The sequence below is a fragment of the Grampus griseus genome (genome assembly GCF_964374135.1).
Source record: "Grampus griseus genome assembly, chromosome: 14".
In the NCBI taxonomy this organism is placed as follows: Eukaryota; Metazoa; Chordata; class Mammalia; order Artiodactyla; family Delphinidae; genus Grampus; species Grampus griseus.
The window spans coordinates 26,503,486-26,526,022 of record NC_139008.1 but is presented as its reverse complement, the minus strand read 5'-3'; the positions used below and the strand labels follow the sequence as shown (position 1 = coordinate 26,526,022).

Sequence of the window (22,537 nt, the reverse complement as noted above, 5' to 3'; positions counted from 1 at the left end):
GGATCTGCACATAGTTCCCCCTCTGCCTGGAGAAGCAGTTCCAAGAACACACCATACTGACGTTAATCTCAGCTTTTGAAAGAGAGAGCAGTACACGCCGTAACATCCAAAACCCAGACTGCCAGAATTCCACAAAGACAGGCAAGTAACAGGGACTCCCAAACAGCAGTCAACACAAAAACTCTCCACTGTTTGCGACAGGAAAATAATAAAGCAGCCTCAGACCCTGGGCCAGGTAATGAGACCGCAGATTAGAAGCAATGAGGACAAGCTGTCAGCACAGGGAAGGGATGGTTGGTAGAAGAGGGAAGAATCCCAAAGTACAATCCCAAAACTGAATTTTGGAATAAATCCCAAGTCACTTGTAAACCAAATCATATTTACTAAATCTGAGTAACATATATTAAAAGTTGGTATTTCGGGGTTTGGGTCATACAGGTGTATGCATTTATCAGAACTCAGTGAGTGTATGCTTAAGATTTACACATTTCATTGTATGTATTCAAGGGAAGAAAAAATACTTTAAAAAATGAACCCTAGTTTTTATATGCAATGCTGAGGTATCAAGGGGAGATGTACAGATGTCTGTAATTTGCTTTGAAATGCATCCAAAAGATATAAATGACAGATGCAATACACCCTTATAAATAGTGTGTGATAAAGTCTGCGTGGTGAAGCATTAATGATTGAAGCCAGGTGGTGGTGTACAGGTGTTCACGGTATAGTGCTTTCCGCTTTGCTGTGTGCTCAAGACTCTCTGTGATGAAATGTTAGGGAACAGTGGTATTTCAAGGGTAGATCCTTTAAATTACTTGGAAATCTCAGCAGGCACTCAGTAAATACTCGCTTAGTAATAAAATCAGTAAACCTCGTTCCTTATCAGGGCTAGAGCCCAAGGCATGACTGGGTTTCTAGATGGCCCTTATGGTGGTGGGACCCAGAAAGTCACAGTCACTGAGGCTTTGCCACTCTCCTCCCTCTGACCAAGAAGCCCTAACTACTGTTTCACACAGAGCAGGCTAGGCTTCCATCGCATCCAGCAAAGCCTGGATGGGATGCTGACACACACGCAGCAGCCACACTGGATACTTTGCAGACCCGATTCCCCCCAGCCAGGGTCCATGAGCAGAGTGGAGGGCCTTCTAGCCCCTACCTGATCAAACTTCTTCTGCTTCTTTTCCAGGTTGGACACCAGTTGCCGCTGGTTGTCCAAATCAACGACCAGGTCGTCCAGCTCTTGCTGAAGCCTGTTCTTGGTCTTTTCCAGTTTGTCATAAGCAGCTGCCTTCTCTTCGTACTGCTGGGTGAGGCCTTCAATTTCCTTCTGGAACCTCTTCTTGCCCTCTTCCAGGGATTCCACGGTGCTGGCAAAGTCCTGCAGTTTCTTCTTCGAATCGGAGAGCTGAAATGGCAGTGTCCAGGGTGGGGTGAGAGGAGGGTGGTGAGGGATTCCCATCCCTGCGCCCCTGAGAAGCAAAGACCACCGACTCATTGAAGAAACGCAACAGCAGGGGGAGCCAGCGAGCCAATCAAAATGGCGCCACCATTCTACCACAATCACATCGGAGCCACTGATCTACCCTTAAGGGCTCAGGCCCAGAAACGCAAGGACATGCAGGGGCACCTGGATGTTCAGAGTGGAGATGTGGCGCTCCAGGTTCTGCTTGGCCTCCATCTCCTCATCCAGCTGGTCCTGTAGGCTGTTCTTCTCATCCTCCAGCTGGCGCAGCTTGGTGGACACATTGAGCTTCTGCCGGGTTTCTTCTTGAAGCAGCTCCTATGGAAATGACATATGGAAGTCTAGCGGCCCACCCCCAGGAAGGTCGTACCCCAGGTGCCTCTGGCTGATGTGGCACGATACCCACCTGGGTGTCCTGGAGCTGGGACCCAAGGGATGCCACGTCCTTGGCCAGTTTGATGGCCTTCCCCTCTGCCTCGTTGAGCAGCCCCGTGACACTCTCAACTTCATTCTGAGGGTGCCAAGAGACTGGTTAGTCGGAACCTCTAGAACAGGATCCTCATTAAGAGGAGCCCTTTGTACTCAGTGATAGGCCTTGGGGTATCCACTGCAAAATACCCATGAGCTAGGCGGCCTGGTCATGGTCACTCCATGCCCCCCAGGGAAGCACATCACGTACAAGTTGCAATCTCTGGCTGTAGACTCTGGTTCTAGGACCCTGTTAGAGCCCTGTTAGACTGTAGTTAGACTGTGCTGACTGGGCCCTGATCCCTCTAAATGGATCCTGGATCCTTGCCAAGGTTGGCAAAGATGAAGCAGCAGGTCTGAGGCTCCAGACACTGAACAATGTTCTGGGCTCACTCACTCCCTAAAGTGGGGGAAGGGACTGCAGGTGGCACTTCCACTTCCAGGGGTCCTGTCCCTACCACCCCTCTTCTTCACCCCTGCTCTTTGCCCTTTCACTGACCCTTGTGGCAAAACCAAAGACGCAGACACTAAAGGTAAAAGCCTTCTAACTCTCCTCTGCCTTTTACTCCAGGAGCTGGTATCTCTGAGCAAGTCCTTTCGGAGATACCTGCACACCATCTGTTCTCTTCCCATTTACAGTAAGGATGTAAATGATCTTGACTCCACTCCTTCAGGACGTTGCTTGTCTTAGGATAGCAAAACCCCTGTGCCCAACTGCATGTGGAAAAATTCATACTTAACGCTGCCCTGCACCCTCATCCCAGGCTCTAGGTGCATTAAATCTTTATCAGAGGTGGGGCCATATCCCACGAATGGCAGGTCAGGCCAAATGTCTATTCAAAGCTAATTAAGACCAAAGAAAACCAGACCATGTCATTCTTCAGCTTAAAACCCATCAGTGGTTTCCCATCACTCAGAGTAAAGACCAACATACATATAATGGGGCCTTGAAGGCCCTGTGTCCTCCGGCCACAACCTACCTCTCCAATCCTATTTTGTGCCACAGTTCCCCTTCCATTCGGCATCTAGCTCTACTGGCCTTACGTGATCTCTTCTAATTTCCCACTTGCTGCCGGGCCTTTACACATGCTGCTCCCTCTGCCTATAAGTAGATAGACTTCTTACCTGTCAGACTATACATCTTAGGGAAGCCTTTCCTGACCCCTCCTCCTGCAGCCCAGGCACCCATATTATTTACACTTACTGCATTATATGCCTCTGCTTTCCAGCATCATTTTACATTCATTTATGTGGTTATTAACGTCTTACCCTCCACTAGTCTGGAGTTCTCCTGGGGCAGGGACAGTGTCTGTCTGCTTCCTTGCTCTTGTATCTCAGGATTAAACATGGTGCCTGGCATACAGCAGGCACTCAATAAATACTCACTGAATGAGTGGAAGAGAGTTTTTAAACATTAAATTGAATAGGGCGACCATCTCATCTCCCCAAGGAATGTAACTAGAGGAAACGGACTTGCTTTGCCACGAGAGAGGCTTTGTTACCCGGAAGAGCCTCATTCCTCAAGGGTCGGTCCCAGCGAAGCCTGCCTCACCTGCAGTTTGTGGACCTTGTCATTGAGCTCGGCCCGGGCCCGTTCCCCATCGCTGCACTTGGACTGCAGCTCCTGCAGCTGCACCTCCAGCTTCTTCTTCTTGTGCTCCACCTCCTGCTTGGCTTGGCTCAGGACACGCAGCTCTCCAGCCAGGTCTGCGTTCTCTTTCTCCAGCGCCTGCTTGTTCTTGTCCAGGTTGGCCTTGGCCTGGCCAGAGAGGCAGAGGGGAGGGAAGGTGTTACAGCCGTGGCTGAGTGAGCATTTAAGATAGGGACCTGTGCTGTCGGGGGTTCTTTCTCTTTCCTTTCCCCTCCCTCAGTAAGTCCAGGGACCTGTGCCCCCTGCCTCAGGGGAGGGACACGACACAGTGAAGAACACACAATCACCAGTAAGACTTTTTGGATTCCATTTTCCTAAAGCTCAGAGGTTGCAAACTGGCATCCCCTGGGCTGCATCAACCCTGCCATCCTGTCCTGTTTAATCCATGCAGTACCTTTTAACATTTTAATTAAGAAATACCACATAAAAATCTGGATTCCCAGCTTCTCTTTTTAAAAATCAAATGTTCTATTTCATGGCTAGGTGGTGGTTACACTAATGAATACATTTGTCAAAATTATTGAACTATACATTTAAAATTGGTGAATTTTGCTGCATATACCTCTGTAAGTCTGACTTTCAAAAAAAAAAACTAAAGATCTGGAAACAGAGGTCTTGCCTTCCTCCAAGGTAACAGTCAGCTGGATCTACATAGCAGCCAGCCCTGTAAATAGGGCAATCACACTCCACTTGGCCCCAGTCCCCACCATTCCCTATTGTCCATCAGATTTATCATTGAATGTACACTGCCATTTCTGTGAAAGTTTAGAGAAAGTTATTTTATCTAACTAGCTCATGTAGGTGCATGAGTTTCTCCAAGAAAAAAAGTATTTTGGGAAAAAGCAGAAGAAGGGAGGAGCCTTCTCCCAGGGCTGTAGGGAGGAGGAAAGAAGCAAGAGAGAAGTGTGGGTCTCAAGAGCAGAGGAAGCAACAGTGGGCTCATCCTCAGCCCCAGGAAGGTGCTGTGCAGTGTCCAGGCAGCCTCAGAAGCCATTCCTCTGCTCCAGGTGTGACTAAGAGCTGCTGGGACCTCAGACAGGGACAAAGTGCCTCTTAGGGTAATAGTGCAGATTGATGAGCAAGGACCCTGGGGGACCTCACGGGATCTGGGCTCCCCAAAAACCTTTTTCCCAGAATGGTGGCAACGCTATACACATGTAAGGGGATTCAAGATAGGAATGATGTTACTACTTTTTCCCAACAATCTGAAAAGTTGCTAGAGGTCAAATAGTCCTCTTTTTCAACGCTCCTGAGATGGTGGACAGGCGTTCCCAGCCTCTTCTTTCTTATACAGGTCAGACGTGGATGCTGTCTGCTGGTGGCGTGAACAACTGAGTCTTTCCAAAGAGGCCAGGCTGTGAATCCGGGGTGTGGCTTCCAGCCCCTGCTCACCTCTGACAGCCACCTGGCTCGGTGCTGGTCAGTTACCTTTCCAGGCCCCACTCTTCCAAACACAGAGTAAGAGGGACACATACACCTTACCACTGTCTGGAGGCCTTACTATTCAGAAGGTGGGAAGAGCCCATTTGGGTTCAGATTCTATCACAATAAAAAATAACTTCTGAACATAAAAAAGGGAAGACAATTAAAAGGGGAAATACATGTTGTAGATAAAATTAGCAAGGGCTTATTTATCCAACACATATAAAGAACGGACAGAATGCTGAAGATTCATATTCAGACCCCATGTGACAAGTGACAAGGGGACATGAACAGGCGTCCTTTTCTCCATTTGGAGCATGAGGGGTGTTCAGTCTGGCACAGCACGTTTCAGCGTGGGGCCTGGAGATTTGCATTTTAGCAAAGGTCATGAGTGAAATTAAATGAGTCAGTGTCCGTAAAACTTTGGAACAGTGGCATATAAACAGTGCCGTATGAGGGATTGCTGGCGTTATTTAAATGTACGGGAAAATTCTGAGATTCTGATAGAACCGGTCGTGAACCAGCTCATAGAAGAACATTTACTTTGATTGGCGATAGAAACAAATGCAAACTCCAACAATTTTTAGGTAACGCAACAGCCATTTAATCTAGAAAGTGCAGGGGGGAAGCCGTAGCTCTGAGGATGGTATAATTCAGACTCTTAGGGAAGCAACCTGGCAGGATGTCGTAAGCTAAAAAAATTCCCTCCTGGGAATGAAATACAAGGAAATTCTCCAAAGGGAGAGAAAGTTCCCGATATGAAGCATTCAGAGTAGAGCTATTTAACTGTCTCAAGTCCCATATACCCCAAGTAGCCAACCATGGGAGAAAGAAAGATTAGATCTAGCCATTCTCAAACTACACCTGCGGACTTCCCTGGTGGTGCACTGGTTAAGAATCTGCCTGCCAATGCAGGGGACACGTGTTGGAGCCCTGGTCCGGGAAGATCCCACATGCCATGGAGCAACTAAGCCCGTGCACCGCAACTACTGAGCCTGCGCTCTAGAGCCCGTGAGCCTAAAGCCCATGCTCTGCAACAAGAGAAGCCACCCTAATGAGAAGCCCGCGCGCAGCAACGAGGAGAAGCCCCCGCTTGCCGCAACTAGAGAAAGCCCGCGCACAGCAACGAAAACCCAACACAGCGAAAATAAATAATTAAAAAAAAAAACTACAGCAGGGAGAGCTGTCTTGCTACTCAAATCAAATAATGATAGTCTTCTTCTGATCTGCAGAGAAATGAAGATGGCTAGAAGGTTCTCAGTGTTGTTAACTTCCCAGAAGTTGTGCTAAACTTTGCTTATCCATAAGAGCAGTGTATAGTATACCCTACCCTGGAGAGGCTAAGAAGTGGGTCCAGAGCCAGACTGCTTGGACGCTCGCTGACTAGCTGTGTGACCTCTAGGTGCTCTGGACCTCAGTTCCTTCATGTGTAAGATGAGCTTCATTGTACCTATCCCAGTGGGTGGTTGTAAAGATTAATCAGCAGAATATACAGTAAGCACTTAATAAATGCTGGCTGTCATCACTCTCATTCGAATTGTTGTAGCTTGTTATTGGTCTCAGTATAGACACTGATATGTAGTTATTTGAAGCTGTTGACATATTGTTCTTGATATTTTGTTGTCACAAAAAAAGCATCGCAACTCACCCTCTTGAACTGCTCCAGCTGCTCAGTGAGCTCCTCCACGGCCTGTGTGTGCTTCTGCCTCATCTCCTGCACCTGGGCCTCGTGGGACCGAGTCTCCTCGTCCAGGGCCTTCTTCAGCATCGACACCTCCTGCTCCCTCTTGGCCCTGGACAGGAAGAATACAGTGGCTGGCGGTGGAGGAGACAGCTGTTCACCTCAGACAGTACTGTGCAGAAGAACGAGCGCTCTCCCGGGTGACCTTGGGGGAGTCACCTAACCTCTCTGGACCTGGAATTTCCTCAAAACGAGGAGCATGCTACCTGCCCAGAATCTCCCAGGGCTGGCAAACAAATACACAAAATACACAAAATACAGCACATGATATTGTTGGAAGAATGCAAAGTGAATTGCAAACTGTACCGTAAATATTAACATTAGCTCTTATTTACTGAGCATGCACAATATGCCAGGCCCTGACCTAAGTTCATCTCATATAATATTCAGAGTGACCCTAAGAGGCAAGAATATCATCGTTTCTATTTTATAGGTGAGGAAACTAAAGCTAAGAAAGTAAGCAGCTTGCCCAAGCTGTTGAAACCATTGTGCTAGGGCGAGAATTTGAACCCAAACAGTCTGACTCTGTGCCCATGCTCTGAGCCATTGCACTGGGCCAGTGGGAATGGAGAACATTGTGCTGGCTTCTAGGCCCAGGTAAGTGATGTAGCACAAAACCCAAAATGTGGGAAATAATTCTCCATGTTAGCGCTTGATACAGGGTGCACTCAAAGCACATTTGTGTATTTGTTGAATGAATAAGCGATCTAGTTTCACTAAAGTCAGGCAGTAACTTTCATTATCTGGCAGGTGACCCGTTCTTATGGTGGGTTTTGCTTTTTGTGTTTTTTGGTTGTTGTTGGCTGTTAGCCTGCAGTGACTCTTTAATCAGAGACCAATCTAATAAATATTATTTTGAAAATTTAACACACACAGGAAAAGACAGGAATGAAATCCCCCAAAATGTTAACTGTGGTGGGACTGGGGGTGATGCTTTTGGTAATCTACTTTCCTACAGTTTTCAAATCATTCTCTAATTGAGTATATCCTCTGACTGTGATGCAAAATAAGATTAAAAGTAAGCATGCTTATATTAGTTAAAGCAAAATACAATCAGGCCGATAAACGTAGGGCCTGAGGAATCCCATGACCGAGGATCTGCTCGGGTTTGCCCCTCTCCACCGTCGCATCAGCGTGGCGGGCCAGTGGGGCGGGGACCCCTCACCTAAGCTCCTGTTGGGTGGCCGTGCTGTCTAGCGTGTCCTCCAGCTCCGTCTTCAGTGCTTCCAGCTCCTCCCCGAGGTCCCGCTTCTGCTTCTCAGCTTTGCTCCTCGCGGCCCGTTCTGAGTCCAGGTCCTCCTGGAGGTCTGAGATGTGACCCTCCAGCTCCCGGATCTTCTTCAGGGCGTTGTTCTTCTGAGCGATTTCATCATCAAGCCTGCCGGGGACGGATCCCCAGAATTAAGACCCTGGGGTCCTGAGCCCCCTGCTATCCATCCCACAATGTGGCCAAAAATGGCTTTATGGAACCAGCCATTTGGGTTCCATACATATCAAAACATGTTTCGCTCATGTCCCGAGACACAGCAGACCACTTCTTGCCATGCTAGACGGATTGGAGGCTTATGGAGAAACGTGGTTTCCAAGGGCTGATGTAAAAAACAGGTCATGCTGCACGTGTGCGTGCGTGCGTGCGTGCGTGCGTGTGTGTGTGTGTGTGTGTGTGAGCGTGAGCGAGAGAGAGAGAGAGAGAGAGAGAGAGAGAGAGAGAGAGAGAGAGAGAGAGAGGCAGAGACAGAGAGATATAGACAATACAACGCGCTGTCCCAGACTAGCAAGGTGCCTTGTCTACATTAGGAGCCTAATAGATGCTTTCTGAATGTTAGACAATTATTCCTCCCTGGCAACTACTGGTTTATTCTTTCTTCCATCTGCTCAGTGTCTGAGTTCTGCTACATGCAAAGCTCTTAGCCAGGCACTGCTTGGGGGTGGGGCGGGGGGGATGTTAAAACCGGGGGAGGCAGTGACTGGGGGTCAGTGTGGGACATGGGGAGCCTTGTCTGAATGGCACGGAAGGGAGCTCCCTCCTGACCACTGTGGAGCTGCCTCTGGTTTTGCCCACGATGGATGGAAAGGGACCCTCAGGAGGGAAGGCACGAGGTGGCCCATCACCCTCGCACTGTCACATGGCACAAACGGGCTGAGAGAGAGCTGGCCAGGGGATCAGAGAATGGATCCCAGCCTGTCTCTCAAAAGCTGGGTGACTGTCACATGTCCCTTCACCTCCCCTGGCTCAGCTTCCTCCTCAGTGAACGGAGGTAACAGCTACATACCTGGCCAAGTGTCTGCAAAGACACTGCTTGAGCAGAACTTAGCGTACGGCGAGCAGGCTAATACCCATTAGTTGTTGCTGCTGTAATACCCCCGGGGGGAAGCCGTTAGAGTGAATCCAGCTCAGAGCTGGGAGAAGGGGGCACAGAGGAAAGGGTGTGGGACACACCTCAGGGGACGGGCAGACTCTGAGGACTGCTGCACGCTGTGCGTGGGACAAGAAGGAGGGTAAAAGATAGGGAGGAGACACATTCGCAAAAAGAAGGACCTCAGAAGGAGGGGGCGGGGGACAGGAGGGTCCTCTCAGCCTCAGACCCGTGGTGTTTGCGGTGCCAACAGAACAGACTCCGTGCACAACCAGAAATGCAGAGCTGGGGTATAGACGACAAAGGCTGGGCACCCAAGAGGCAGACACAGTGGGAGAAGAGAGGATGAGTTTGGAGGGAAGAGAAGAAATTCAAAGGCAAAGTTCTGAAGGTGCCAGCAGGACTGAGAGGCACCCGGGAGGCCTGGCCTGGACCACCTAGCATGGGATGGAGGCCTGCCTGGAGGAGGAGGAGGAAGACCGAGGCCCCCCCCCCCCCCCCCCCCCGCAGATCGGCAGTGGCCCTCAGGGCACCAGCACACACTGGACCTGCCCCGCCAGCCTCGCTACCTGCCCAGGGCTGCCTGCAGCTCCTCCTCCTTCTTGGCCAGCTGCATCTTGAGCTCAGCGATCTGCGCCTGCAGGTCGGCTATCTGCTCGTGGAAGTCGCTGGCCTCGCCCTCCAGCTTCCTCTTCAGCTTCTCCAGCTCCTGCCGGCTCTTCTCCTCCTTCTTCAGCCGCACTACAACAAAGACAGGGCCCCTCAGGAGGTGGACACTACCAGAGAGACCTCTGGAGGACGAGCCTTTCTGCTCAGGCATTTCACATGGAGGAAATTCACACTCACACATCCCCCCCACTGGTAACTGTCCCGCCGGCACCACTGTCTTGTGGAAGGAAAGTCAGTCCTGGTGACAAGCACCTTCTGGAATTAACGTGTGTGTTCACTAAGGGTGAGCAGGCAGCTGGATAGGGTTGTCCCCTTTCTGCAATAATCTTCCATTCTCAAATTTCCTGTCTGATATTCCTACTTTTAAAATGTCCACTCAAAACATCACTGGGGGACTTCCCTGGTGGCATGGCGGTTAAGAATCCGCCCGCCAATGCAGGGGACACGGGTTCGAGCCCTGGTCCGGGAAGATCCCACATGCCGCTGAGCAACTAAGCCCGTGCGCCACAACTACTGAGCCTGTGCTCTAGAGCCTGCGAGCCACAACTACTGAGCCCGCACGCCACAACTACTGAAGCCCGCGTGCCTAGAGCCCATGCTCCACAACAAGAGAAGCCACCACAATGAGAAGCCCGTGCACCACAACGAAGAGTAGCCTCCACTCGCCACAACTAGAGAAAGCCTGCACGCAGCAACGAAGACCCAATGCAGCCATAAATAAATATATATATAATTTTTAAAAAAACAAAAAAAAATATCACTGGGTAGCCGTTTTACCTTCCAGTTCTGAAATCATAGATTCGTGCTTATTTTTCAGCTTGGTAAGATTCTTGGCTTTTTCTTCCTCTTCTGCAAGATTTGTTGTTAAGTCACTAATCCTCTCTTCAAGGAGTTTTCGCTCCTTTGGGGGGAAAGAAAAAGAAATATCATTCATTTTTTCCTTTTCTCCAGGGTCTACATTTCACTGTTAGTAATTTCCAGATAAACAGTTGAAAGGAAAGCCCACATTATAACCAAATGCAACCTAGAGTTTTCAATGGGGAAAGAGAAGTTCCTTAACAATAATAATTTCCAAAGATTGACTACTCCTCATCTCAGGCCCCTCCACCCCTCAACTTCATGTCCCAGCCAGGGGGCCCCTCTTTCCTTTCCTACCACAGGCCAGCTCCTCCCAGCCTCAGGGCTCTTGCACAGACGGGACCATCTGCCTGGGATGTGCCTCCACCCCCTCTCCTTCTAACTGCTTCTCACTATTCAGTCCACTTAAATGTCACTTCCTCCAGGAAGCCTCCCATGAATCCCACCCCCCATCCCCTAGTGCTCTGGTCTTATAAGATGGTGAACACCTCCTTCAGAGTCCTGATCACAACGGCAATTAACGTTTGTGTGTATGATTATCTACTTGCTGCCTCACTAGGATATAAGCCCTACGAGGACAGGGTCCTCCTCCACAGTGCGTGCCCTGCACCTGACACGGACTGGCTCGCAGTCGGTGCCCAGCTCAAAGGACTAAAGGTAGTCCGCCTCAGTGGGGCTGCTTAGTGGTTACTGACTAGGGTGACCTAGTCATCCTGGTTTACACTGGGACATTTCCGTCTTAGGGGCTGAAAGTCCCGCATCCCAGAAACCCTTCAGTCCCAGGACAGCTGGTTCCCCTATTACCAACTGCAAATGGACGGTGAGAATGTGAGAGGGGCCCCTGAATCCCAGGCACATTGCCCTCCCACCCTTGTACAACTTGGGGGTTCCATCGGTCGTGGTGTTTCTGAGACTTGCTCCGTGGCAGCCCTGGTGCTGGTGGGACCCCATCCATGGCACACCTGCATCCAGACGGCAGTCACAAGGCCGCCACGTCAATGCTGGACGTAACTACTTGCTCAGCCTTCAATACCTTGTCTCTGACTAAAAAGGGAAGGCATCTGGAGTCCTCAGCCCTCACGAGCCTGTCATCTTAACAAAGACGCTCAACCCCACTCACTTTTGACAGTTTATTGTTCTGATCATCCATGACCAGAATATCATCCTCCAGTTTCTTGATCTTGGCCTCAGCCGTGACCTTCTCAAGTTGTAGCTTCTGCCTGGCAGCTTCCTCTTCCTCCAGCTGTTCTTCCAGGTCCTTTGTGGGGGAAGGAAAAGAATCACAGCCTTGCTTAAAACAAAGTCACTCTCCCGGAGCTCTGGGGACTCATGGATACAGAGGCTTAGCCTGATGGCCCCTGTAGTGCTCTGCCATCTCCTTTCATCACAAAGAAAAGGTTTGGGTAAGCCACTTTTTTTTGTGGAGCCTCAGTCTCCTCCTCTGTAAAATGGGGATAGTAGATACCATGGTGGTTTAAAAATATGTCCATAAATTCTTTGATACTCTTCCCTTCAAGAGGTGGAGCCTAATTCTCCTCCCCTTGAGTGTCAGCTGGACTTAGTGACTTGCTTCTAACAAATAATATCAAGAGGAAGTGATGGAGTGTATAAGTCAGAGATTAGGCTATAAAAGGCTTTGCACCTTCCTCCCTGTTGTCTCTTCATTCACTCCATCTGGGGAAAGCCAGCCGCCACGTTGTGAGGGCACTCAAGCAGCCCTATGGAGAAGCCCACATAGTGAGGAACGGAGGCCTCCTGCCTTCAGTCGTGTGAGTGAGCCATGTGCAAGTGAGTCCTCCAGCCCCAGTCCAGCCTTCAGATGCTGCAGCCCAGGCTGACATCCTGACTGCAACCTTGTACGGGGCTCTAAGCCAGAATCACCCAGCTAAGCCACTCTCAAGAGTTACGACGGTGTGAGATAAATGTTTGTTATTTCCAAGCTGCTAAGTTTTGGGGTGTTTTGGTTCTGCAACAATAGCTTACTGATACAATTACCCCTCATCCAGGGTTGCTATTAGGAAGAAAGGTGTTTGCACATGAAAGGCAGGGCAGTAGAACTGAGCAGCTTCCAAGGAGACCTGTGTGGGCAGATGGCGGTTTCTCTCCGAGCCTTAGTCTCTTTCTCTGTCCAAAGGGGACATACAACGTCAGATGCACCTCACAGGCCTGCCGTGAGGGTCAAGGGATTTCGTACCCACCGAGGGCTGCCCCTGCAGTGCCTTACCAGCATCTGCTGGGCCATCTTCTTCCGTTCTGCCTGCAGCTGCTGGCCCCTGTCTTCCTCCTCCTCCAGGCGGGCTTCCATCTCATGCAGGATCTCCTCCAGCTCCTGCTTCTTGGCTGCCAGCCGGACCCGCATCTCCTCGGCCTCCGCGTACAGCTCCGTCTCTGCCTGCAGCTGCTCCTGAAGCAGGTTCTTCTCCTCAGTCAGCTGCATGCAGAGGGTGGGGAGACGGCCCGTGAGCCCCACAGGAGCAGGCGTCCTGCCCTCCACAGCCCCAGCCAGGCTCCTGGCCCGGTACCTGCGCGTGTTTCTGCCCCAGCTCCTTGAGCTCGCTTTCTGCCTTCTGCTGCCGCTCCTTGGTCTTCTGCAGCTCATCCTCCTTGGCCTGCATCTCCTCCTCCTGCCTCGTCACCTGCAGCAGGGGCTTCACCTGCACACAGAGGGTCAGCCCGTCACTTGCTTTCGTGGCACAAGGGAAACACTCTCATAATAAATAAATCAGTGGTTCTCAGCGAAGGACAATTTTACCCCACTCTCAGATCCTAACGGGATATTTGGAAATTTCTGGGGACAGTTTTAGCTGTCACAACTGGGGTGGGGAATGCTACTGGCATCTAGTGGATATAGACCAGGGATGCTGCCCAACATTCTAGAATGCTCAGGACAGCCCCCCCGACACAGAATTATCCATCCCAAGATATCAGCAGTGCTGAGATTGAAAAATCCTAAATTAGAGCAATGGGAAAAGGTGCAAAGTGAAAGGAGACAGTCTCCCCTCCCCCCATTTAGTCCCATCCTGAGAGAGAACTGCTGCCGACAAACTGATATGTTTCCCTCCAGAGAGAAAAGGAAAGAAAAATCCCCTACATCCGAACTCCCATTCTCAGCATTGTCCTACACATGAAAAAAAAAAATACCTGAGATCACGCTGCCCAGTGTTACATGCTGCTTTTTTTTTTTGGCTGCGCTGCACGGCTTGTGGGATCTTAGTTCACCCACCAGGGATTGAACCCAGGTGCCTGGCAGTGAAAGCGTGGAGTCCTAACCACTAGACCGCCAGGGAATTCCCTACTTGCTGCTCTGATTACTAAAAGCTATAAGATAATTATCACCCCATGCTGTCCCATCAGCTTTACAACTTGACGTTTAGATAACCATCATTTTTAATGGTTGAAAAATATCCCATTGATGGATGAGCTGGTGTGAGTCAGTCTGCCAGGGCTGGGCACGGAAATTTTGCTCTTGAAAATGAATGCCCTTCATTCTTGATTTTCTTTATTTCAGATGGTTTTCTGAGAAGAGTTTTCTAGAAGTTGGGTCAGTGGGGATGAACATTTCCAAAAGCAGCTTCCCCTCACTGCTCTTCACCAAGCTGACTCCTAACTCCTGTGTTCAAGCCCTGACTGGGACTAGGGGAGCCCCTGTCAGATACACTGTGGCTTCCTTCCTGCGATGACCCCAGTCTGCCATGGGCATTGGTTCCTGTGCTGACCCCATCTGCTTCCCCACTTGACTAGAATATTCATGAGGCCAGGGCACCCCTAGCACCTTGCATGTGTCTGGTGCACAGTAGTTCCTCAATACATACTTGCTCAGTGCCCATTTACACACTCAAGGGCACCAAAGAGAAAGCCATGTCTGTCCCTACAGAGCAAGTCTTTGCACGACTGGCTCATGACAGCCAGCGATGCTGCAAGATCAAGTTGTACCCAGAGAAACAAACAATGGATATACACAACAAGCTGGATGGAGGGATCTCCAGGGAATGATGCTTCGTGACAAAAGCCCATCTCAAAAGGTGACATACTGAAGGACCCCGTTTATATAACATCCTTGAGATGACAAAATTATAGAAATGGAGAACAGATTCGTGCTTGCTGGGGCTATGGAGGGAAGTGGGTAGGGCTCTAAAGGCGCAATAGGCGATCCTCGCGGTGACTGAAAGGCTCTGCATCTGGGTTAAGGTCATGGCTGTAACCCATGTGCCAAAGAGGGGGCCTTTCTCAGGCCCGGAGAATCGCCAAATGGCAAGGTTTGGTTTCGAGCCCTCAGTTGCACACCTGCTGTCAATCACCTCCAGTTCCACATGGACAGCGTCCAAGTGAAGACCAAGGACTGGGAGGGGGGTGGGGGGTGGGAGAAGGAGGCACTCACTTTGGTGAAGAGCCGCCACCACTGCCAGTTCCGCAGCTTGAGGTAGGCAGCGCAGTTCCTCTGAATCACCTTCATGGCCGTCAGCTGCTGCTGCCTCTTGGCAAAAGCCCTGGGGAGAGGGAAGGGGAGCTGTGAGAAGACCTGCTTGGCTCCACACACACCTCACTGTGTTGTCACGGCATCCCGCCCCGCGTCATCCCAAAGGCAGGGTGCTTCTCTTGGGCCTGTGATTTAGTGACTTGTACAAGGACGTCCCCCATTCTCTCCAGCCCAGATTCTCCAGGAAGCTCTGAGCATCAGCAAAAGTATACCATCTGGAGGCCAGAGCCTTTCTCAGTGGACAAGGAAGACCCAAGGCTCACAAAATGCCCTGGGTTCAGATCTGTGGTCCTGACAACACCTAGGAAACTGATCTATGCTACACCATTCCTAAGGGGTGTCCTCCACCCTCCGCTGTGCCACATCTTCCCCAAAGCTGAGTGTCTGACAAACCTATCCTTTCCTCAGATAATTTAAAATCCCAGACCTGACACAGAACCAGCACTCTTCCTACTTAAGGGCTACTGGGTTTGAGAAACCACAGAACAGTGAGCACCATCCTCTCGCCTCTGTGTGGCTGCCATTGCGGCTGCCATCTTGGATGTGGGTGAATTTGAAGAATAAAATTGCCCCAGTTAGTCTGGAGGTGGGAGGGGTGGCAACAGAGAATTTAGTTATGAAAGTTAACAGTTTAGGTCTGTCCCTGGACCAAGAGCTCCCCAGATCTGGCCTTGACCATCCTGGGTCTACTTGACAATGAATCAGCTTGACACAGTCAGGGCTCTGCAGATGAGTGCATGGTCCGTACCTCCTGAAGACATATGCCCTGGACAAGAGCTACTCTGCCAGCCCCTGTGTCCTGTTTGGGGTGTGAGTTTCATGGAGGAACTGCAGCCCTCACCCAGCCCCCAGGATTCCCAAAACAGGGGGCATCAGGCCTTCTAAGACTTTGCCTTATGAGTCCCACTTGGACATAGGGGTATAGACACAAATACTCTTTCCTCAGACACTTTATCATATTCTCACATTTCTGAAATGATAGCCAGCCACTGTTCTCAACCCTTTTCATGCAGTATTTCATTGACCCCTCATTAAAAGAAGTTTATGAGGCAGGAATGATTATGTTCATTTTCCTGAGGCTCAGAGGTAGAGTAACCTTCCCAAGGTTCTTCAGCAAATAAGTAGGGGAGCCAGGGTGAGAACCCACGTCTAACTCTCCAGAGCCCATGGTCTTAACTCCTTCCTGCCCTGCCCTTATAACTAGTGCATATATTTAAAGTGGTAGCATTTCTCTCCCCCAAGAAAAGGCTGCCATTCAATCAATGATGCATCTTAGAGCAGTGGCCTCTTAGAATCAGAAAATCAGAACATGAGGCCAGAAAGCCCCCGAAATTTTGTATTTCTGGTCTGTGTTTGCAGGGAGGCGATAGCGCGTGGGTCTTTACTTTCTGGCCAGGTAGCCGCGACACATCGCCTGGAAAGCCATGATGACGTCGGTGATCTTTAAGTCCCGCTCCTCTTCTAGGTGGGCCAGGACGCCAGTTCGGAAGAAGATTTTGCTCTGCCCAATCCTGTACAAGTTGGGGTCGAGTTCTAGGGCTTTGATCTGCAGAAGGAAGGAGGATGAGAGTTCCCGTTCTCGGCTATGCCACTTGGCCAGGGGTTAAGTGTGTTTAAGGAGGGTCCCACCCAGAGCAGCTGCGGGAAGTACCGCCAGAGGCCGGGAGGTCTGCAGTTGGATATTTGGGGTGGGGCTGGGGCTGGGCTCACCATCAGAATGCAGGCCTGCTTCCCGTCCATGAAGCCTTTGGGAATGGCGTTTGCGGCCAGGATCTCATAGCTTGAGACATAGGGCAGGAGTTACCAACCGAGTGAATCTCTGTCGTCCGTCTGTCCCTCCACCCAGCCTGCTCACCCCCGTCCCACCCGCTGCCCCACCCGTGCCTGGCCCCAGTGGGCTCACCGTTGGCGGAACTCCTGGAAGACGATCCTGTTAGGGAATCCCTGGCGGCAGATTCGGATGCCTTCCAAGACCCCGTTGCACCGCAGCTGCTCCAGCACCAGAAAGGCGTCCAGCTTTCCGGACTGCAAAGACGCAAAGGGCAGTGGGCCGCCGGGGCCCCGGGGAGCAGCAAGCCCCAAATCTCAGGCCTGGTGACCCACCTCGCCAGGCCATGGGGGATCACGGGGCACCAGGTGAGAGCTCAGCTGAGGGTTCTGGTGCCACCTCTCGTACTTGGTGGCACTAGCATCACCTGGGGCTTCCTCCTCGTCACTTCTCCCTCCCTCACTTCCTGTCCATCACCAGTTCTATGACTCCTACCTCCCAAATATCCCCCCATCTACACACTTCTCTCCACTACCATTGTCACTGCCATCTACTCACCCCCATCTTCTCCTGTCCCAATGATCACAACAGCTTCATACTATCTTCCCACCCTGTCCTGACTCTCTTATCCCCTTATTTGGTTTCTAAAATGTGAATCTGATCATGACTACCCCTGCTTTTAAAAGCCCCCGATGGCATCCTACAGAAGGAAGGCCAAGCTCTGGTCCACCCACAGGAACTCCACAATCTAGCCCCACCCACAGTTCCAGCCTCAGCTCTTCCCAATCCCTGCCTCACACCATCACACGTCAACACAAAATGACCCACCTAGCGTTTCCTTGCCCAGACCCTTCATTTCTCACCTCCACGCTTTTGCTTATTCTGGTCCCTCTGCCTAGGGTGCCGTTCCCACGCTGCTCTCAGCATCACCAACTTCCCATTCTCTAAGAAGCTTTCTCGGAACCCCCAGTCTCAAGTGGGAGCCCCAGCTCTTTGGTGTTCTCGTAATTTACCCAGATAACATCATGGGTGTCAGCTGTCTACCTCTCCCACAACCTCAGCAATACTGACATCTTGGGCTGGATAATTCTCTGTGGTGGGGGACTGCCCTGCACACTGAAGGATGTTCAGCAGCATCCCCGGCTTCTATGCACTGGATGCCAGTAACTGCCCCCTCCCCGTTAAAAATGTCTCCGGACGTGGCCAAATCTCCCCTGCAGCGGAGGGAGGGCACACAATTGCCCCCAGCTAAAGCACCCCTGCCCTAGATTATAAGAAACCTGCAGGCAAGGACAATAATTTATCCAGCACCGTATCCCCAGCTCCTGGCACAAGTGGAGCTCAGTAATTATTAGCTGGAATAATGGACAAATGAGTGATCTGATACCCTGTGCAGCCACTCCAGGGCTCAAGGTCCCCGGGGTGCATTCTCCTTTCCTCCCTTGCCTTCTTTTGCCTCCAGGCTGGGAAATGAGCGCCTCTTACCCATGTCAGATGGAGCCCTCGGGGTGGTGGGGTGGTGGTCAAGCTTTCCTCCAGCCCGTGTACCCCGGTCTGCCTTCCCTTTCCCCACAGACCCTGATGATGTCCTGGGGGGACCTTCTGACCCCCCAAGAGCCGGGTGGTAGCCTCACCCTCTTCTCATGGTTGGGGATGATGCAGCGCACGAAGTTGGGGGTGGTATTGCGCAGCGTGGTCATCAGCTTCCCCAGCTGCTCCTTGTAGAGCTGCCCCACGGTGCGGAACATGCCCTTCTTGGTCTTGGAGGCGCTGGGCAGCGAGCTCTCCGTCATCTTGGCCATCTGGTCCAGGCCCACGATGCGGTCCACTGTGGGCACATGAAGGGTGATGTCAGCCCACCCAGGGAACCTGAACCTCCACAGCAGGCCAGGGGACCAGCCTGGAAGGTTGAGACCTCAGGTCCCCTGCTCCCTTGTGGGCACCATTCCCCATTCTTTCCTCTGCCAGCCAACACCTTCCCTCTAGAGGCAGGTAAATGGAGGCACAGGGGCCTTTGCTTTCCAAGTACTATATTATCTATTTCTGAAACCCCGAGAGCTCCTAAGTGACAGAAAGAACAAATTCTCTCTGACATTGTCACAGAGACGTGGGAGTAAATCCTGCTTTTGCCACTGCCTTGGCCTAGCGTCATTTTGTGCCTCAGTTTCTCCTTCTATGAAATGGAGTTGATGACAGCATCTACCTCCCAGGGCAGGAATAAGCGAATAAGGCATGCGAAGTGCTTACTTCCCTGCCTGCCTTCAATCCTTCATCCACCAACAAATATTTATTGAGAGCCTACTGTGTGTCAGGCCCTGGGCATACAGACGTGAACAAAACACAGACCCTGTGTCCCCCTGACCCCAGCTCATATCCTATGGATATTCTAATGGAAGGAGAAGACAATGATCACACATGTAGGTTTATAATATTTTGGGTGGTGAAGGTGTGCTTAGAAAGATAAAGCACGGTTAAGGTGGGTTGGGAGTGATGGAGGTGATCTCTTAGCATGATGGGGGTGTCTCTCTGATAAACTGATATTTTTGAGTAGAGACCAGAAAGTAGTCAGGCAGATATCAAGAGAAGGAATATTCTGGGTAGAAGGCATAGCAAACACTCCAACATAGGAATCTGGCACTTTGGTAAGGGCTCAACAAAGCAACAAAGAGTGGGTGGTGGTATTATTATCATTATTACTACTATCATCACCACCAAGACTCTTTTTCTTTCAGAATGGAATGAGAGACTCCTACTGGCCCAGCAGGTGCTGCACATACCAAGCCCAATCCTGACATTGCTATAAATTTCCCTCAAAGCACAGCTTTTGCTGTATCCCACAAATTTTAATAAGTAGTGTTTTCATTTTCATTTGGTTCAACATTTTAAAATTTCCCTTGAGAAAATTAACAAATGACAACACACTTCTAAATAACACATGGGTCAAAGAAATTTGTTCCTTGACCCACTGTATTATTTAGAAGTGTGTTGTTTAACCTCCACATATTTTCAGATTTTTCAGTTATCTTTCTTTTTTTTTTTTTTTTTGCGGTACGCGGGCCTCTCACTGTTGTGGCCTCTCCTGTGTGGAGCACGGGCTCTGGATGCGCAGGCTCAGCGGCCATGGCTCATGGGCCCAGCCGCTCCGTGGCATGTGGGATCCTCCCAGACTGGGGCATGAACCCATGTCCCCTGCATCGGCAGGCGGACTCTCAACCACTGCGCCACCAGGGAAGCCCTCTTTCTGTTATTTCTAGTTCAAGTCCACTGTGGTCTAAGAGCAGACATTATATGATTTCTATTCTTTTCAATTTGTTAAGGTGTGTTTTAGGGTCCAGAGTGTGGTCCATCTTGGTGAATGTTCCACATGAGCTTGAGAAGAACATGTGTTCTGCTGTTGGACAACACAGACTACAGGTATAGTCAATTATATCCAGTTGGTTGATGTGTTGTGGGGTTCAACCCCACTGGCATTAGACCCCACCATTTCTGCTCCTTGTGCTCAACTAGGCTTCATGTAATAATGTCTTTGTTTGTCTGCCTCTCCCACAAGACTGTGGCTCCTTGAAGGAAGGACTTGCTGAGTTCATCATGAGTCCCAGGTGTGAGGTATGACCCAGGTTGAGATGCTGTTACCCCATCCCAGGGCCTTGACACCCAGGAAATGTTGGCAGAACTGAACCCCATGCCTAAAGCAAGGGCAGCCAGTCCTGTAGGCCCTAGGCCCACAGGCTGTGTGTCAAGAGTGAAATCTGCTGTGGGCACCGAGGTCCAGGGACAAAAGCAGTAAAGCCCACCACCCCTAATAGTCATTGCAGCAGCCGATATATACTAAGTCCCTACTATGGGCCAGCAGATGCTAAGTACTTCACCTGGATGATCTATTCTCTAATTCTTAAAGGGAACCGAAGTGTGGTCCCCAAACCAGCAGCATCAGCACCACCCAGGAACTTGTTAGAAGTGCAAATTCTCAGGCCCCATCCCCGTGAGGAGGCCCAGCGATCATCTGAGTTTTAACAAGCCTTCCAGGAGATCCTGATCCACGGTCAAGCTTGGCCCCACTGATCTCATTTCACCCTCACAATAATCTTAGGGGAGGTAGGGGATTTTTTTTTTTTTTTCTGGCTTTAGCAATGAGAACAGGGAAGCTTAAGGAAGTCAAGTGACTTGTCCAAGATCACACAGCTCGTACATGGCAGAGAAGAGAATTCAGTTAAGCCTTTCTGACTCCAGAGGGGCCTTCTGACCCAACATACCTTCTAGGATATTTCCTCCATCAGTGCCTGAGCCCTGACTCAGGACCTTCTCCCTGGGGTCCAGGCGTGGGGTTGAGGGCCTCAGGAATTTGTTGAATGTGTCAGTCAGACATCATTAGCACCTGCCAACACTGCCCTCTCCCCCACCGCACAAAGGCCCGCCCCTCCTGGGAGCAGGTGTGGGAATCAGGGGCAGCTGGAAGGGGCTGGAGGGAGTTCAGTCCTCCTGCTTCAGCAGGCAGGGCCTTACCGTCCTTCCACAGGTCGGCCACAAACTTGTCCGAGGAGGCATTGAGGAGGGAAGTCACATTGTCATTCAGCGGGTCCATATTCTTGGTCAGCCAGGCGTTTGCATTGTAGTCCACCTGCCAAGGACCACCCCACCGGTCAGGTGCTCCTGCTTCAGTTATGAACTAAGGGCAGGGCTCCAGTCCTCCTGTTTCCCTCCCGGATCTTCCGAGGTCAGAGAGGAAACATTAGTGGTTGCCATGATGGGAATCCACAAACATCAATGAAGAGACCAATAGGTCAGAACTTTAAAGGGCTCTGCGCACAGTAGGGCATCAGCCATGGTAGCCTTTGCTAGGAAGGCCTCGTCTCTATCCTTGCCTTCTCCTAGTAAGCCTCCTCTGGCAGCCTCCCTTTTCCAGAGCCCAGCACGATGCCTGTGATTTCCAAAAGGTGTGGAGCTTTGCTGGTGGTGAATACCCTCCCCTCACACCCAAAGTTCCCCTCTCATCCAGTGAAGGCTTGACAACAATCTGGTTTTTAGATTAAATTTGGGGACCTCTTTTTAATTTTATTATTTTGACTATGAAATGGAAAGGACCTCATAAAATAGCTCTGGTGGGCTCGTACAGGATGTGGGTTTTAACTGCGATGGCCAGGCCTGAGCTAAACTGTGAGCCAATAAAACTTTATTTACAAAAATAGGCTGTGGGCTGGGTTTGGCACCTGGGCTGTAGTTCGCCAATCCCTGGTTTAGGGCATTGCTTGTCCCCAGTGAAGATACTGGGGAGTCAATAAAATACTCTTAAGATTCTTCAAGTCAGACTGAGCTCTGTCTTTTCTACATTATCCAGGACCCTCAGGAGCCATAGGGGAAGGTCCTGTACATCAAGAGCTATGACATGATGACAGTGATGACAGAGGTGGAGGAGGAGGAAGGAGGAAGAAGGAAGAAGAAGACAGCCATCGCAGATTTCCCTGGGTGGCACAGGCTGGCAATGGCAAACCCAAGGGCATGATAAAGGAGACTCCTGTTGGACTCAAAAGTGGGTTTATTGGTCACCCCATTCCAGTTGGCCCTTCCTGTTGGGTTTAACTTGTAGCAGGAAGGATTTAGAGTCTATACAAGAAAGAATTGCCTGGCCACCGAGGTTGGAGTATATTAGAGAGGTTAATATAATAGCTG

At 50.5% G+C, this 22,537-nt stretch overlaps 1 protein-coding gene across 2 annotated transcripts in view; it reads right to left on the bottom strand.

Annotated features, from left to right (window-relative positions):
- Nucleotides 1-22,537, bottom strand: part of MYH11 (myosin heavy chain 11) — a 128,324-nt gene that overhangs the window by 13,182 nt on the left and 92,605 nt on the right. For both annotated transcript variants that reach the window (XM_082669750.1, XM_082669751.1), the window contains exons 15-31: nucleotides 21,374-21,488; nucleotides 18,505-18,698; nucleotides 17,006-17,127; nucleotides 16,813-16,882; nucleotides 16,488-16,648; nucleotides 15,004-15,112; nucleotides 13,148-13,279; nucleotides 12,850-13,056; nucleotides 11,746-11,883; nucleotides 10,545-10,668; nucleotides 9,668-9,839; nucleotides 7,907-8,119; nucleotides 6,649-6,793; nucleotides 3,480-3,686; nucleotides 1,866-1,970; nucleotides 1,625-1,777; nucleotides 1,154-1,402 (exon numbers count right to left, since the gene is read on the bottom strand). In XM_082669750.1, coding sequence (XP_082525876.1) covers nucleotides 1,154-1,402; nucleotides 1,625-1,777; nucleotides 1,866-1,970; nucleotides 3,480-3,686; nucleotides 6,649-6,793; nucleotides 7,907-8,119; nucleotides 9,668-9,839; nucleotides 10,545-10,668; nucleotides 11,746-11,883; nucleotides 12,850-13,056; nucleotides 13,148-13,279; nucleotides 15,004-15,112; nucleotides 16,488-16,648; nucleotides 16,813-16,882; nucleotides 17,006-17,127; nucleotides 18,505-18,698; nucleotides 21,374-21,488 — 2,616 coding nt within the window. The remainder of the gene's footprint in view (nucleotides 1-1,153; nucleotides 1,403-1,624; nucleotides 1,778-1,865; nucleotides 1,971-3,479; nucleotides 3,687-6,648; nucleotides 6,794-7,906; nucleotides 8,120-9,667; nucleotides 9,840-10,544; nucleotides 10,669-11,745; nucleotides 11,884-12,849; nucleotides 13,057-13,147; nucleotides 13,280-15,003; nucleotides 15,113-16,487; nucleotides 16,649-16,812; nucleotides 16,883-17,005; nucleotides 17,128-18,504; nucleotides 18,699-21,373; nucleotides 21,489-22,537) is intronic.